At 39.3% G+C, this 16,610-nt stretch overlaps 1 protein-coding gene across 3 annotated transcripts in view; it reads left to right on the plus strand.

Annotated features, from left to right (window-relative positions):
* Window positions 1-9,608, plus strand: part of TSHR (thyroid stimulating hormone receptor) — a 57,587-nt gene extending 47,979 nt beyond the window's left edge. For all 3 annotated transcript variants that reach the window (XM_009561311.2, XM_009561312.2, XM_009561313.2), the window contains 3 exons: window positions 844-921; window positions 6,464-6,652; window positions 8,198-9,608. In XM_009561311.2, the coding sequence (XP_009559606.1) occupies window positions 844-921; window positions 6,464-6,652; window positions 8,198-9,608 (1,678 nt within the window). The remainder of the gene's footprint in view (window positions 1-843; window positions 922-6,463; window positions 6,653-8,197) is intronic.
* The last annotated feature ends 7,002 nt before the right edge of the window (window positions 9,609-16,610 follow it).

A 16,610-nucleotide genomic window follows, 5' to 3' on the forward strand; every position in this document is an offset into this window, starting at 1 on the left:
GTTACTTGGGTTATGTTCATTTTTTTGAGTGTTCAGTTGCCTTGTGGTGCCTGTCTTTAATATGCACCTTTAACTCAACTCTGAAAATCTTCTTCTTCCTGAATGCACAGATTCTTACATGCCAGTTTCCAGAGGGATGGTAATTAATATTTATCCTTGATTACATCAATCATGTAGTGATAGGAGAAATTTGCAGCGTTCCATATTTCAGGAAAGTGTTGGCTACTCAGGAAAACATTCACATTTCCCAAGACTTTAGATTTTTTTTTTAATGTAAGTTTTATATTTTTTTCTTCAAATTTATCTTCCTCCTCACTCCCTCTCTTGCTCTTCTTATAATAAAACTTAATTCTTAACTGTTGACCTGCATATGGGAGCCTCTACTAGGCTATAGAGATTTTAATCCATTTAAAACTTTTATTATCAAACTCAAAGTAAGGAGGGAATTATTTTCATGTTTGTTTATGATGTGTTCCAGTAAGTGCCATGTAATTCTCCTTCCCTCATTCTGATGAAAGCAAAACAATCTATTTACATTTACATGCATTTGCATGTGTCAGTGTGTGTATGACAGAGAGAGAAAAATAATTTGGAGACAAGTTAATTTATTTTACTAATTTATTCATTATTTGGTAAGGAATTTAATTTATTTTAAAAATGGCAAACTTGTATTTTGTTCCTTGGGTACATAGAAAATGAAGTAACATTATGCTTCTATATGTTGTTGGGATAGGGTGGCCCTTATATGTATTTTTTCTGTAAATGTGTTTAGGCAAGTAAACGGAAGATCTTTAACCTAGGGATAACTATTTCTGAATCACTGTGTTTTGTTTGTTTCTGCAGCTATCTGCACAAGAACAAATACCTGGAAGTTATCAGTGACGATGCGTTTCTTGGAGTACACAGTGGACCAACTCTATTGTGAGTAGGAGAAAATGAAGCAGAGAAAGCTTTGAAAATAATACTATTTTAGGTTGCACTTTTTTCCCAACCATTATTAGCAGCAGGGATGGGAATGGCATGTTTACAAAAAGAATATCAGCAACAAAAACTGTGCTGATATAAGAAATGCTTGTATCTTACATCAGAAATACTGTTCCTATTAATTTTTCTTCTGAAAGACTCTGTGCTACAATCTGTCATATGACTGTGCAATTGTAGTACAATTGTAATACAAATTAAGGACTCTAGTAGCACACCTGAAAAGAAAATAGAAATTGAAACAGAGATGAAAGCATAATTTTATATAGAATAAAGTTACTTCTGGTGCTGTCTTTTCTTCTTTCTCATGTAAATTTGGCTTCACAGCCTTCTTGCTTCAAGTCTGGCAGCTCTATTTTAAAAGGAACAAAACAGTTTCTGAAAATTGTACATATGCACTGCCTTAAGAAGGCTGAAGTCAAAATGAATGAAAATTGAGTAGAACCCTACTATTTATTGTTGTGTCATCTCAGTGGCCAATAACATCTCCCACAGGAAACAGAAATGTGCTTGCAATTGGTGCTTTGTCACATACCTCCCACTATACCATCAAGACTAGTATTAATGAGGTCATTACATAGGGACTAGAGACTTGTTAACTTGCATAAAAGCTTGAGAAGTCTGACCAATACGGCCTTTTTATATTCCTCCTGGGCAGTGTAAATTACTTGGCTTATCTTAATAAATAATTTGTGAAGTCATTTTTGTTTCAGGCATCAAGTTGTTGTTAGCTGGCATGGGAATTTGTGGATATTGGCTCTTCCTCAAAAAGAAAGTTCCACTTAAAATACTGAAAATTAACTCTATGAAAAATGATTGCTAGATGATAAATGGCATTGCTTACCTTGGGAGCAGTACGGAGAGAAAAAAAAAAAAAAGAACAACATTTACAGAGCTCAAAGTGACTGTGTCTTGCCTCCCCACCAAGCTGGCAGAACTAACAGTCTCTGGAGAACACTTTATGCACTCTTGAAGTGAGATAAGAATTTATAGTTGATGGAATGTCTGCCTCACAGTTCTAGCATTTACAGGTTTTTTTGCATTTATGGTTTTATTTTCTGATCAGGATTTTCATCAGCAACGTAAAGGTTGAAACATTGACCTTGAATCTACCCTATAGGGTTAATTTCCTTCCATTTTGGCTTTAAACAAAATCAGTGAGGAAAATTTAACTATAAAGAATTGTGCCTGGCTATATGTATGTTGTGAGAGTTTGGCCATGCTCTCAGACAATCTAATTAGATGGTATATTTAAGTAGGTGTTAAAAGGTTAGGCATTTTTTTTAAAAAAAATTGCAGTTTACAATAGCGGAGGGAGCAGGGAGGGTGATCACTGAATAGAGGCGAAGTGGTGCCAGTAATTCTAATTCCTTTGTCACTGCTTTATACTGACTTGTTTGTGGATGTATATCTAGATCGCTCCCGTTAGAAAACTATTTTAATGGTACAATGACAGTACACTGCTCTACACCTGAAAATGAAATCTTGAGTAGAATTCAGTGGACCCAATTTACCAACTGCATCAAGAGCTGCCATCTAGAACACATGTTCATTGCAGTTCAACAAAAATATAATCAGGTTTGTTGTTCAGTTAGTTTTGCAAAACATACAATCCAAATTCAAAACATTACTAACGGTTGCACAAGATATATGTAATTAAATATCTTCAGAAAGCAGAAGTGCTCTCTACAGCATCATTTCCTGATCTAAGAAGGGGTTCTACCTTAAAAGGTTCAGTTCTGTTCCTGCCAGGCTCAGTAGGCACAAGGAAGTCTTTGAGGAACCTTTTTTATAGTCAGTTCAATTTGAGACAGATCCTCTTGACAAATCTATCAGACCCCTTACCCATCCTCTGGTGTTTGTCTAAGTGAGCCAGCTATAGCTTAGCAGTAGTAGCAACACACTCTTCTGTGCAATGTAAACATCACTGTGTTTAAATAACATCTTATGTTATCAATATTATTGGATATTAATGAGAGTGATTTAAGTGCACTCAGTTCCCATTTTTCTGAGCAGCCCAAAATCAAGACTGATCACACAATGATACAGAACAGAAATTTAGGAAAATGTATCTTCTGTATGAGCAGATACAGATACTATAGGCTGGCAAACTCCAGCTGCCTGGGGATTCATGTTGCTCTGAAGACCAGTAATTATTATTTAAAACCTTTTCAATCCCATGCATTCTAGTTTGAAGACAGCTGCTGTGCTGCTTGAAGTAGATTGTGAATCTGAATAAATAATTGTCAAAACTGGATATGTCAAGTAAAAACAAATCCCTATCAATCCCACACTTTCCTCTGGTTGGTTGACACACATTTTGCTGCCAACAATGTGTGGGCCTAGATAGGGTAACTAAGAAGTTATCTTCTATGGGAAAACAAATCACCATCAGACCCCCAGGAGGCTTTTCCATTTGCAGTAGCAGTGGTACAGAGAGGTCACAAGACCTCTCGGTGGCAGACACCATACCATCAGTTTAGGGACTTCAGAAACTGCAGATTTCGGGAACTTTCAAACTTCAAAGCTGTGTTGCTTAATATGGCCCATGGATGAACAGAGGTTCCGAAAATAAAAACTGCGGCACCTAACTGCCTAAATACATCCCAAATACACATACATAAGAGACTTCAAAGGATTGAGTAAGATAGAACAGAAATTACATAGTCTTATAACTAATTCTTCCAAGCTCTTCCTTCTCACTGAAGATATCATAGTATCATAGTATAGTTTGGGTTGGAAGGGACTTTAAAGATCATCCAGTTCCAACCCCCCTGCCATGGGCAGGGACATCCCACTAGATCAGGCTGCCCAAGGCCCCATCCAACCTGGCCTTGAACACCTCCAGGGATGGGGCATCCACAACCTCCCTGGGCAACCTGTGCCAGTGCCTCACCACTCTGATGGTGAAAATATCTTTCTTTCAGACTTTCCCCTCACCCTCTTATTTTTTTTTAAATTGATGTAGGAAAGCTTTTCCCGGGCATCTGTTCTCCCGCATTTCCCTCACTCTTTTTTTTTTTTTAATTAATCTAGAAAAGCCATTCCCTTTGTGACATAACAGCCGAGTTACCTCAACAGCCTTTGGTATCTGATTTTGTTATGGCTTTTCAGAAATCCTAATTCTCTGTACAAACAGGATCATCCTTGTGCCAGAACATCTTCAAAGAACTCACAGGAGTTTGAGAAGTGTCACTTCCCTTCCAAAAAAACCATAACACCTCCCTTCACACAGCATTTAACCATGTTCCCTTCCTGTAGGCAGCTGCCACCACCATGAGGACCTGATGGAGACCAATGGGGGTTGCTGAAAGGCCAGCCTTGTCTTGGTAAGATCTAGTCCAAGATCTAGATTACCAAGATGTTTTGCTTCAGAAGGACAGCTCTGTAAAATGAGGAAATTTGTGAAAAACAATTAGGAGCTGGCCACTGAGTTAATTAAGGGACAGGAGCTTCTGTGATACAATAATAGGCTGAGATAGGTGGAAATCGGTTAGTCTGCAGAAGAGTCAAGGGAATCTGATGAGCGAAAGCAGACAAGGGGGGCTGGGAGTATTCATTAGAGCTTGGCGCCTTGAAGACCTTGGAAATTGATAATAAAGGAGCCAGCTAGCAGAAGTTTACTGATAAGTGGGCGTTGGAATGCAGAAAGCTGGAAAACAACCAGAAGAGACTGTGCTTGTACACAATTTAAGGGAAAAACTTCTCCTCATCCTGAGGGAGACTTCTTACTTCATCCTTAAGACCCCGGCCCACGACCACCAGGAGGCACTATGCAGGCACAAGACTGGAGCGAACTTTCCAGCACTAATTATAATACGAAGCAGAGAAAGGTTATGAATATGTAGTAGGCACTTATAACTATGCATGTCTTTACACCATAAGTAGCTGCTTGTTAAATTATACGGTGTGCAAGCTAGGAGGAGAACCTCCTTCCACCCAAGCACTGGCAATAAACATACCTGCTTTATAACTCATTTTGGGTTATAGGGTTTGATTCCGCAAAACAAATCCAGGGTCTGCTCAGAAGTGTCTACTGACGTGACAAGAGGCCACAGTCACAAACTGAAATGAAAGTTCATTTGAACGTATGAAAAAGCTCCTTTGCTGTGAGGGTGGTCAAATGCTGGAACACGTCTGCAGGGGCTTTGAACTCTCCAGTCCTGGAGATATTAAGAAGTCAACAGGACACAGCTCTGAGCAACCTGCTGTAGGTGACCTTGCTTTAAGCAGGAAGGTCAAACTTAATGATCTGGAAGCTGGACTAAGCTGTGATTCTTTAAAAGATAAAATTATAGCAGGCAGCATCCGGAATCTCCTAAGACCCAATTCAGGGGCTCAGTAGAAACACATAGTTGGTATCAAAAAGGACTTCAGAAGAATAAAAAAGTCTGTGATTCAAATCACTAGTTGTGACATATTCAAATATGTATAATAAAGAAGTTATTAGAAGTAAAAAAACCCTAAACCTCCTACACAAAGGGTAAGCAATTTCTAACTCAATTTAAACACAAATACAAGCAAATCAAAAGAAAAAAAATAAAGCAGACCAAACCCAAGTGTTTTAAAAGCAATTTGTTTAAAGCATAAAATTAGTAATCATTTTCTTGTGTGCAAGAAACCAGCCAGGGGGAAGACTTCTAGAGGTATAAGAACTGTACTCCTGGGGAATAATGCATAGAAAAAAGGTGAATTATTTATTATTAGTGTTTGTGATGAAAATGCTCAAACAATGTTCCTACGCTAGAGCCTTTTTTACAAGTTTACTTCTTTAAAGAGTATAACTCCGAGAAAATATGTGATGTCAGGTGTCAGCATAAGAGGTTTTGAGACAAAGGAAAAAAATGTGTAGAAAACACTAGCAGGACCAGAAGACGTTCACTTGGTAGTTCTAAAGAAAATCTACCCCCTCCGTGATCTACTGAGATGGACTCAGTGCCAGAGAAACAGAAAGCAGCAAACAATACTAATTTTCTCAGAGTTTCACTATGGGCTGAGACAGAAGATTTTAATTTCAACTTACAAAGACCATTGTTTTAGTAATCACAATGCTTTCTATTAAAGTACCCCAGTATTTTAAAATTAGTCTAAAGAGGGCTAAAGGAATACAGCTCTTCCAATGGAAGATGTGATTTCTTTAAGGAACTTTAAAAACTTTCTTTTTGCGGATGCATTTGTATCTGTTTGTCTTTAAAAGGTGTAATTTCAGAAGTCCTGGTATTTCTTTATCATCCATATTCTGTACTATAAGACATTAAAGACAAGAGTTTTAAAGCACAGAAAAATCACAGGAGGAATTCATATCCTGCTTCAATTTGAATGGTATCAGAACCTCGCAAAGTGATTTGAAGTCCCCACCTCCTTTGGATTTGATTTTTGCTGTAGAATTCTATGAAACTCTTAAGTTCCTGTGAGAATCTGGAAAAAAATCTCATCCAGTCGCTGGATATTCTGACGTTTGTCTTTGTCTTCCTTTACCTAGGGATGTCTCCAGAACAGCCATTGTTAACCTCCCAGCCAAGGGACTGGAAAATCTTAAAGAACTAATGGCCAAACATACATGGACTTTGAAGAAATTACCATCTGTAAAGATATTTCTTCAGCTAATGCGAGCTGACCTATCTTATCCAAGTCATTGCTGTGCTTTCAAGAGCTGGAAAAAATCCAGAGGGTGAGTTTCACCAATTTACATTCAATTTTAAAGTATGTAAGTGAAGACAATGTTTTAGTGTTAATATAAAATTACATCTATTGGCACTTTTGTGACCATTTTTTCTAGGTACAGAGAACGTTATTTGAAACAGATTACAATTTCAAACTGACAGAAGAAAAAATTCTAATATAACAATTTGTAGAACTTTTTCCAACAGCTCCTTCTTCTATTGAGCTCAGAAATAAAGGGGAAAAAAATTAAAACAGTAACATGCTTTAACACTGAACGTGCTGTAGGAAGGCATGGAAAAAGACGCTTTGGAAGGGTTATAGCCTCATGTCTCATATTTTCTGACTGAAGAGCTTATAACAAATTATTCTGTAATAACCTTGTAGACAGATTATTTCAAATTCCATTTTGGCAGGATTTATAGCCTTTCATCAGAACAGGTGTGGAGAGCTTTTGGAAAGAAAAAAAATATGTATGTACTAATACAACACAACAACTCATCTGCTGGGAGAAGGGAGGGAAGGGGGATGACTTACTGTGATTAGCAGCAGAATTTCACTGCAGAATGCAAATCCATTGTAAATGTCACCAAAGTTTTATAAGATTTAGAGGATTCTTATCCACGCTAGCGCCTGATGTAGGAAGACAGCCCCAGTCTTCAGTACTGCAGCATTTGTGGCTGGTTTGCATATTATGTTAAAAATATGCAGAGATAAGTATATAAGTTATATTCAATATCAAACTCACAAAACAATAATATTCACAATTACAATGGACTGGGTAAGTGAGGACTGAAATAAAGCAGCAGTGAAGAGGTTCGAAACCTGGACAGGAAGAATGCGCAGAAAGAACTCAGCACATTCTAATGACTGAAAGAAACACATATTTGCATGTCTCAAGGTGAAAAATTTCTCACTGAATTGTATGCAACATCAAACTGTAAGTAATCTCAAATTCTACACACCTAGAATTAAGAAATGCTGAAGGTTGTGACAGTGGATGACAGTGATAAAAATTTTGATGCCAAATTGTAATTTTTTTTCTAGTAAAAAGTATGAACAATTTTTGACTACAAATACAGATGGCAGGAGTCCCAACTACTACACTGCTAATTAGCTGTAAAGCACCTACAGAAAACACACAGTGCAGAAGTTAAAATTATAGAACTTCTGGGAGAAATTGATTTGTGAGCAAAAATGAAAAAAAAAGGAAAGTAATACTGTGTGTATTATTTAAGAAGGTATAAACAGTAGATAAAAGCCTTGTTACCTACTGAGATCCCAAGAAGGAAGAGGGCTTATAGATGCTGAACTATCCAAATTACTACTGGGGATAGCCAACTGCAATAGAGAAAGGAAAAATATAGTTTAAAAACCTGGAAATATTCAAGCTTATTGTTCACTACACATTCTGTTAACAAAATATATCTGATTACATTTTCATAGCTACGTTTTCATTCATGGTGATTTGCTTTTGAAGTGTTCTCTTTGTTTACTCACTGTACTCCTGTCAGACTGCAAATGCCAGCAGTCATTTCCCCCTCTACTCTTTCAGAATCCTGGAGTACCTGATATGTAACCAGAGTGGCAGTCACATCTTTCGTAAGAGAAGATCAGTCGGAGCTCTTGAAGGTCCATTTTATAAAGATTATGCAGAAGAATACACAGACCACACCGATACTGTGTATGACAAAAACACCAAGTTCACAAATTTTCATGAAAATTCCCATTATTCCTTTTTTTTTGAAGAGCACGGAGAAGGAAATCTTGGGTTTGGCCAAGAGCTCAAGAACCCTCAAATGCAAGACACCCAGACCTTTGACAGTCATTATGACTATCCTGTCTGTGGAGCCAATGAAGATGTAATATGCACACCAGAGCCTGATGAGTTTAATCCCTGTGAGGATATAATGGGATATCAATTTCTGAGGATTGTGGTGTGGTTTGTGAATCTGCTGGCCATCTTAGGTAACGTTTTTGTCCTTTTCATCCTTCTCACCAGCCATTATAAATTGACTGTACCACGTTTTCTGATGTGTAACTTGGCTTTCGCCGATTTTTGCATGGGATTATACCTCCTTCTGATTGCTTCAGTGGATCTCCACACCAGGTCAGAATATTATAACCATGCTATAGAGTGGCAGACTGGGCCTGGTTGTAACACAGCTGGCTTTTTCACGGTATTTGCTAGTGAGCTTTCCGTATACACACTGACTGTGATCACCCTGGAGCGCTGGTATGCCATTACTTTCGCCATGCGCCCAGATCGAAAGATTCGCCTCCGACATGCCTTGGTTATCATGCTGGGAGGGTGGCTCTCATGCTTTCTTCTTGCCCTTTTGCCACTGGTTGGAGTCAGTAGCTATAGCAAGGTCAGCATCTGCTTGCCTATGGACACTGAAACACCAGTGGCTGAAGCTTATGTTGTCTTCGTTTTAATATGTAACATTCTTGCTTTTGTCATCATTTGTGCCTGCTACATAAAAATCTATGTAACTGTGCGAAACCCTCAGTACAAGTCAGGGGACAAAGACACCAAAATTGCAAAGCGAATGGCTGTGTTGATTTTCACTGACTTTCTGTGCATGGCTCCCATTTCTTTCCATGCTTTATCTGCCATTATGAACAAACCATTGATAACTGTCACCAATTCCAAGATTTTGCTTGTACTCTTCTACCCACTCAATTCTTGTGCCAACCCCTTTCTTTACGCTATTTTCACCAAAGCTTTCCGAAGAGATGTGTTTATCTTGCTAAGTAAGTTTGGTGTATGTGAGCATCAGGCTCAAGTATACAGAGGTCAGACAATCTCAGTGAAAAACAGCAGCGACTATTATGGACCGAGAATCAGCCGAGGGATGGGTCAGATTCTTACAAGCATTCAGGATCCAGTTAATGATTACGTACCTGCCATGACAACGCAGAACCAAATTCTTGCAGAAGAATGCAAGCAAACTGAGCTATAATATCTCAAAGCATCATAGACACAATCTGGTAAGGACGTGGGTTTGCATACAGCGAATCAATTGAGAGATAATATATTCTCCATTTCCTTTTTCCCTAGCCTATCCTTTGTCATGTCTGAAAGTACCTTTAGAGTGGTCTGATGTCACTTATTTGAACCTCTTTTCTCACACTGATATCAGTGCAAGTCAAAAGATACTATTCTAATGATGATACTGGAAGTAGATGCTAAATAGGAAACTCAATCTATATATAAACTCAGCAATTGTAAATATACCCCCGCCTAAAAAATTCAAGGAAGGAGGGCAAGCATAAAACTCGAGGGTACTCGTATGACTGAAAAAAAGGCAAAGTTTTATAATTAAAAGGAGATTAAAAAAAAAAAAAGGTTGAAGTTGTCAAATGCCGACTGCCTATTTGTCAAAAGGTTCAATTTGTTTTCTAATAGCAAATTTGTAAAGCTTCCACCAGGGCCTAAAATAGGACAAATTCCTTCTGCTTCTGCCATCCTGACCTAAAACAAAGCTAGTTTTGTTTGCAGTTCTTGGTTTAGTTGTGTTAAGTGGGAAAAGAACCCTCTTCATGTTGCCTTTATAGTAGTAAAAGGCAAATGTCATTGATTCTGACATGGTTCATAAAATAATAGGTAAGAAATATTAAGGCATTTGTCTTTATATGCTGTAAAAATTCCCTTACTATGATAGAATCATGGAATCATTTCGGTTGGAAAAAATCTTTAAGATCATTAAGTCCAATTGTTAATCTAGCACTGCCAAGTCCACCACTAAACCATGTCCCTAAGCACCACATCTACACCACTTTTAAATACCTCCAAGGATAGTGACTCAGCCACTTCTCTGGGTAGCCTGTTCCAATGCTTGACAACCCTTTTGGTGAAGTTTTTCTTAATATCTGATCCCAAACTTTCCTGGCACAACTTGAGGCCATTTCGTCTTGTCCTGTCAATAGTTATTTGGGAGAAAAGACACCCACTTCGCTCCAGCCTCCTTTCAGGTAGTTGTAGATCTCCCCTCAGCCTCCTTTTCTCCAGACTAAACAGCCAGTATTCCCTCAGTGGTTCCTTGTAAGACTTGTGCTCCAGAACCTTCACCAGTTTACATACACTCCAGCACCTCAGTGTCTTGGAGGGAGAGGCCCAAAATTAAATGTGTTATTCACGGTATGGCCTCACAAGTGCTGAGTACAGGGTGATGATACTTTCCCTAGCCTTGCTGGCTACACCATTTCTCATACAATCGAAGATACTGTTGGCTTTCTTGGCCACCTGGACACACTGCTGGCTCACATTCAGTTAGCTTTTAACCTCCAGGTCCTTTTCCACCAAGTAGCTTTCCAGTCACTCTTCCCAAGCCTGTAGCATTGCATAGAGTTGTGGCCCAAGCACAGGACCCAACACTTAGCCTTGTTGAACCTCATACAATTGGCTGTATCCAGATCTCTGGACTCTGTAGAGCTTTCCTTCCCTCAAGTGGATCAACACTCCCATCCAACTTTGTGTCACCTGCAAACTCAAGGAGGCTGCACTCAATCCCCTCATTCAGATTGTTGATAAAGATGTTAAGCAGAACCATCCCCATACTAAGACTTGGAGATCACTTGTGACCAGCCACTGACTACATTTAACTCCATTCACCACAATTCTTTGGGCCTGGCCATCCAGACAGCTTTTTCCCTAAAGAGCACATCCATCCAAGTCATAAACTGCCGGTTTATCCAGTAGAACGCCCTGGAAAAATTGTGTCAAAGGCTTTACTGAAGTGCAAGGACATCCACAGCCTTTCCCTTATCCACTGAACAGGTCACTTTGTCATAGGAGATCAGATTTATCATGCAGGACCTGTCTTTCCTAAACTCATGTTGACTGGGCATGATCACCTGGTTGTCCTGTACATGCCATGTGATGGCATTCAAGATGATCTGCTCCATAAGCTCCCTTATCACTGAGGTCAGGCTGACGGCCTCATCCCAAGGCCACTCTCACTTTTTGACAAACCTATTTAGGACATGGGTTAGTTTGAACTTGTTTTGAAGACCAGTCCACCCACACAAGTTAATGATTGTATTTTGTTGAAAACTTCAACTTGATTGTACTAAATTTTCTCATAATTATCCATTCCTTACCTGATCCCAGTACTGTTTAACCTGGGCATGTTTATCATTTTGAACACCCTATACCTATTGTTTTCTCACCACTACTGCTATCCCTACTTACTCCTCCCTTACAGGTCTAGAATGACTTTCCTTTTAGCACTTGCTATGTTGATTAGCCTCAAATCTACACTTACAAAAAGGGAGCAGATTGTGCTTTCAGGTCACTTCAAGCCCTTCGGTTACTGAATTGAAGGCTAACCACCTGTTCCTTAAACCAACATGTTTTAAGAGCATCTCACCATCTTTTAGTGAGATCTGTTACCTGCTTTTGTAATGTCTGCAGTACAACTACATAAACGAGCTTCTGGGTGGTCACAGACCATCTGTAGCTTAGAGACATACTCTCCATACTGCGCTTAAAGAAATTCAAGCTCAAATACAAGGAACAACCCACGGTCTTTTTCACCAGCAAAGCACTAAAGTATTCTTCTGCCATACTTACTGCTAGGTGGGGCCAGACCAAGATCAAGCTTGGATGTGCTCAGTTCATACATGTACCACAAACAAATGAAGCAGGGCCTGGCTTTCTACATCTCCTGTAGACATCAGGATTCAGCTGCTCTGCCCCAGCTTGCTTGATGACACTTGTGTGGCCCGAGTGCCTGGTTTTGACAGCAGGATCAGACCTGTTCTGAGCCAACTGCAGAGACTAGCTCTGTAAGACTGCTGCCAAGATTGCCATTGATGATTTCACTCATCCATTTGGAAGGCTTACCATGGGAAGAGAAAATATTGGGAGAATATTTGCCTTGAGGCAAGTATTTTAAAGTTAATTTTGTAATATCTATACTGTTTTGAATGGAATGATAGTATTTGAGGAACCGTAATTAAACTGAAAAGACAATAGCCAGATCTTTTATAACGTGGGTTGGTGGTATCCACAAAAAGGTAATAGTAGAGGCCTTCAAACTGTTCCCTACTACAGTTGGAAATTGCATGACTGCAAATGTGGATATATTTGAAACTCAACTTGATTCCATATTCCCGATTATCAATGAAGGCTGCTTCAGTGAGCAGAAACAACGGCCCAGATTTACCAACTCTGTGATGTCATCTCAATTAAAAAAAACCAAAAAACTGTCATTGTTAACGTCATTAAAAATCTACAATATTGCATGTTAGATTCATTTAGCTGATTATTTTGGGGAGGGGCATGCTTCCAGTCTTGGTTGATTCTCAGCAAACTTTCAAATCAAAACTGCTGAAAACCATACAAATAATCATTTATAACCTCTTCTGTGATGTGGACTCAACCTGTGTTAATTAGAAACCTAAAGGTAGCTTCTTAAATGTGCAGGTCAGCAATTTGGAATGCTGTAGCTGTGTCTGAGAGTCCCACACAAATGTGTTATCTTCAGATGCAACCCCTGCCCCGGGTTCTGTCACCCTTCTGATAGTGGAATAATCATTAAAGAAATAAAATGTTAGTCCTGAGTGCCTTTATTTAGTACCTTGTCAGCAGCTAAGAAAATCAAGTTCTAGTGCACAAACTGTACATTTATGCTACAGACTTCATAGATACCAGCGTACCAATGGAAAAGAAAACCCAAGCTTGGGTCATATTATTATTCAGAAAGAGAGAAAAGACTAAATCAACATTTATTTTAAAAGTGCTTTTAAAAGTAGCATGGATCACTTATTTCAAACCTCTTTTAAGCTTAAAACAAACTAGAATATTTCTTCCTCGGAAACTAGTAAGACATTGGAAAGATGTGGTATGTTGCACTGATTGCAGTATGCTTTTGCATTAGTACAGCTGTTTGCTGTTACTAATGAATGACAGATGTATTTACACTTTATTGAACTTCTTTATCTCCCATCGTTGCATGTGTTTTTGTCTATTAAAAGAATTCTGTGATATTTCCTTTATAAACAAAGTTTGATATTTCTGGTTTGTCTTGCGTATTCCTTCTTGTGTTTAACTTGGTAAAAATATTTTAAAAGCTATTGGAAAGATCTAGACAATAGACTTTGAATAATTTATTTGCCAGACTTTTTTTTGTGAATGCTTTTATCCTATATTCTCTTCCATTTCTGCTCTGCTCAGTCCCTTCAACCATTTTTGGTTTTCTGTATACCCATATGTAATACTTGCTATTTTAAGTCTGTCTCAGCAAGATGTCAGACTTGTACATATTTTCTCTAGAATAATTTAGAAGCAATGCAGAGCATTGGAATAAAATGTTTTGATTGAAATTATAAGAGACTCAGTAAGCTTTTATGAAGGTTTTAAAATATCTTTCTTATAAAAGAAGTTAATGCTAATTCTCTTGCACTCAACTTGATTTTTCTCGTTGATTGGCCTCCAGCCAAAAAGACTGACCACATGACACACTAACAGAGGTTTTGTCCCCACTGCTGGCTCAGAAATAGATGTCTTAAATGGCCATTTCAGACAGTACAGCAGGGAAGGAAAGTAGAAGTACTGCTGAGCTCTGAGGTTCCAAACCCATCAATTAATTACATCCTAAATAATCCAAGACTCATCTAACAGCCACAAGGCGCTCTTTAAAAGAGTCAATTCACTGTTCATGGAACAGGCTGCCCAGGGAGGTGGTTGAGTCACCTTCCCTGGGAGTGTTTAAAGGGCAGGTGGATGAGGTGCTGAGGGGCATGGTTTAGGGATTGTTAGGAATGGTTGGACTCCATGATCCAGTGGGTCCTTTCCAACCTAGTGATTCTGTGATTCTAAATCTGGAATCCAATCTTTCCCATTCTCCTTTCTAACCATAGTATGTGACTGCCACAGTGACTAAGGATTGGGCACTTCATGAGGAAACACTTGCATAGTAAGAAGTTTGTGTGGTGAAAAGACTCAACTGCAAGAATTTTCAGAATAACTAAATGAATCTACCTGTATGTAACCTTAGAGAGATCCCTCCTTCCCACTAGGTCTTACTTCAGAGCAAACATGCCTTGTCCCATATTTGCCAAAATTTATGCTGTCAAATTTTATGTTCAGTAATTCTCATCAGTGGGGGGGAAAAAGTGATTATCTTTGCTATGCGGATTCTTGTATTATCTGGAAGAAAAACATGAGAGAATTCCTACTGCTGAAAACTGTCAAAGTACTCAAATACCAGTCAACTCTTGATTTATCATCTCTGACCCAAAATATGCAGCTGACTTCAATATCTGCACACCTTGCCACTGCCTGCAACTGTGCTTCCCTCCTACGTGAAGCGTTAGGGTGCGGGGAAAGCTTTGTCCCAATCGTAGATGCTAACTCAAATGAGCAAGGACAATTAAGCGTATAGGTAAGAACAGAGTCCAACAGGTGGAAAAAGGACAAGGAATAAGTAGCTCTTTCTAGCTTATGCCATTCAGTATGTGCATAACAGACCTGGAAAAAGGAGAGAACAATAAGATAACAAAGTTTTTCATATTAAGATATTCAGAACAATAAGAAAAACAGATTGCTATGAAGAACTGTAGCAAGACTTCTTAAGACTGAATGACTGGCAAGAGGAATTCAACATAGATGTGGTAAAAATAGTCAAATTGACAGCTTAAATGATGTGCTCTAGGTGACAACTACCATTCAGGAATGAGATCTTGGGAGTACGATAGATAAGTCCATGAAGAATACTGGGTTATGCTTCCTGGAGATCAAAAAAGCAAATCAAATTTATATTATTGGGAAAGGAGCAGAACATAAAACCAGTAATTATTTTATCACTGTATAAACCTACATGTTGAATCATAGAATGGTTTCAGTTGGAAGAGACCTTAAAGATCATCCAGTTCCATCTCCCCTGCCATGGGCAGGGACACCTCCCACCAGATCAGGCTGCCCAAGGCCCCATCCAACCTGGCCTTGAACACGTCCAGGGATGGGGCAGCCACAACTTCCCTGGGCAACCTGTGCCAGTGCCTCAACACCCTCATTGTAAAGAATTTCCTCCTTACGTCTAGTATAAATCTGCCGCTCTCCAGTTTATACCCATTGCCTCACGTCCTATCACAACATGTCTGCTTTCCTGTAGGCCCCATTTAGGTACTGAAAGGTTGCTATAAGATCTCCTCGGAGCATTCTCTTTTTCAGGCTGAACAACCCTAACTCTCTCAGCCTGTCCTCGTATGGGAGGTGCTCCAGCCCTCTGATCATCCTTGTAGCCCTCCTCTGGACCTGTTCCAACAGTTCCATATCCTTCTTACATCGAGGATTCCAGAACTGGACACAGTACACGCGGTGAGGTCTTATGAGACCGGAGTAGAGGGTAAGAATCACCTTCCTCGCCCTGCTGGCCACGCTTCTTTTGATGCAGCCCACTGTACAGTTGGCCTTCTGGGCTGTGAGTGCACATTGCCGGCTCATGTTGAGCTTCTTACCAACCGGCACCCCCAAGTCCTTCTCTGCAGGGCTGCTCTCAATCACATCATGCCCCATCCTGTATTGAAACCATGGATAGCCCCAACCCAGGTGTAGGACTTAGAGCTTGTAGCTAAGGAATCACTAAGTAGGACCTCTTGGACTAGAAGGGAAATGACAAAGCTCAGTAGATGACATGACCAGGCAGGAGCAGTGGAGTTACTGAACTTTTTGCCAAAGTCTGCTATGGGTGCTAAAGTTTACATGGGTTTATGTAGAGACTGAGAATTCACAGAAGAGAAATCTGTGGAAAGACACTGAAACCACAAAATCTGTCTGTCTCAGGAAGCTTCTGCACTGTGAATATGTGGCAGATGAAAGGGATTACTTAAGGAGTGCATATACGTGCTCGTCTATTCTTTCATGCCTTGCTTGCCACACACCATTAGCAGCTATCACAGTTGGGATTCTGTCATAGATGGACTTTTGTTTGTTCCATGACAACTGCTTTTCTTGTATT

The sequence above is a fragment of the Cuculus canorus genome, chromosome 5 (assembly GCF_017976375.1).
Source record: "Cuculus canorus isolate bCucCan1 chromosome 5, bCucCan1.pri, whole genome shotgun sequence".
Taxonomy (NCBI): Eukaryota; Metazoa; Chordata; class Aves; order Cuculiformes; family Cuculidae; genus Cuculus; species Cuculus canorus.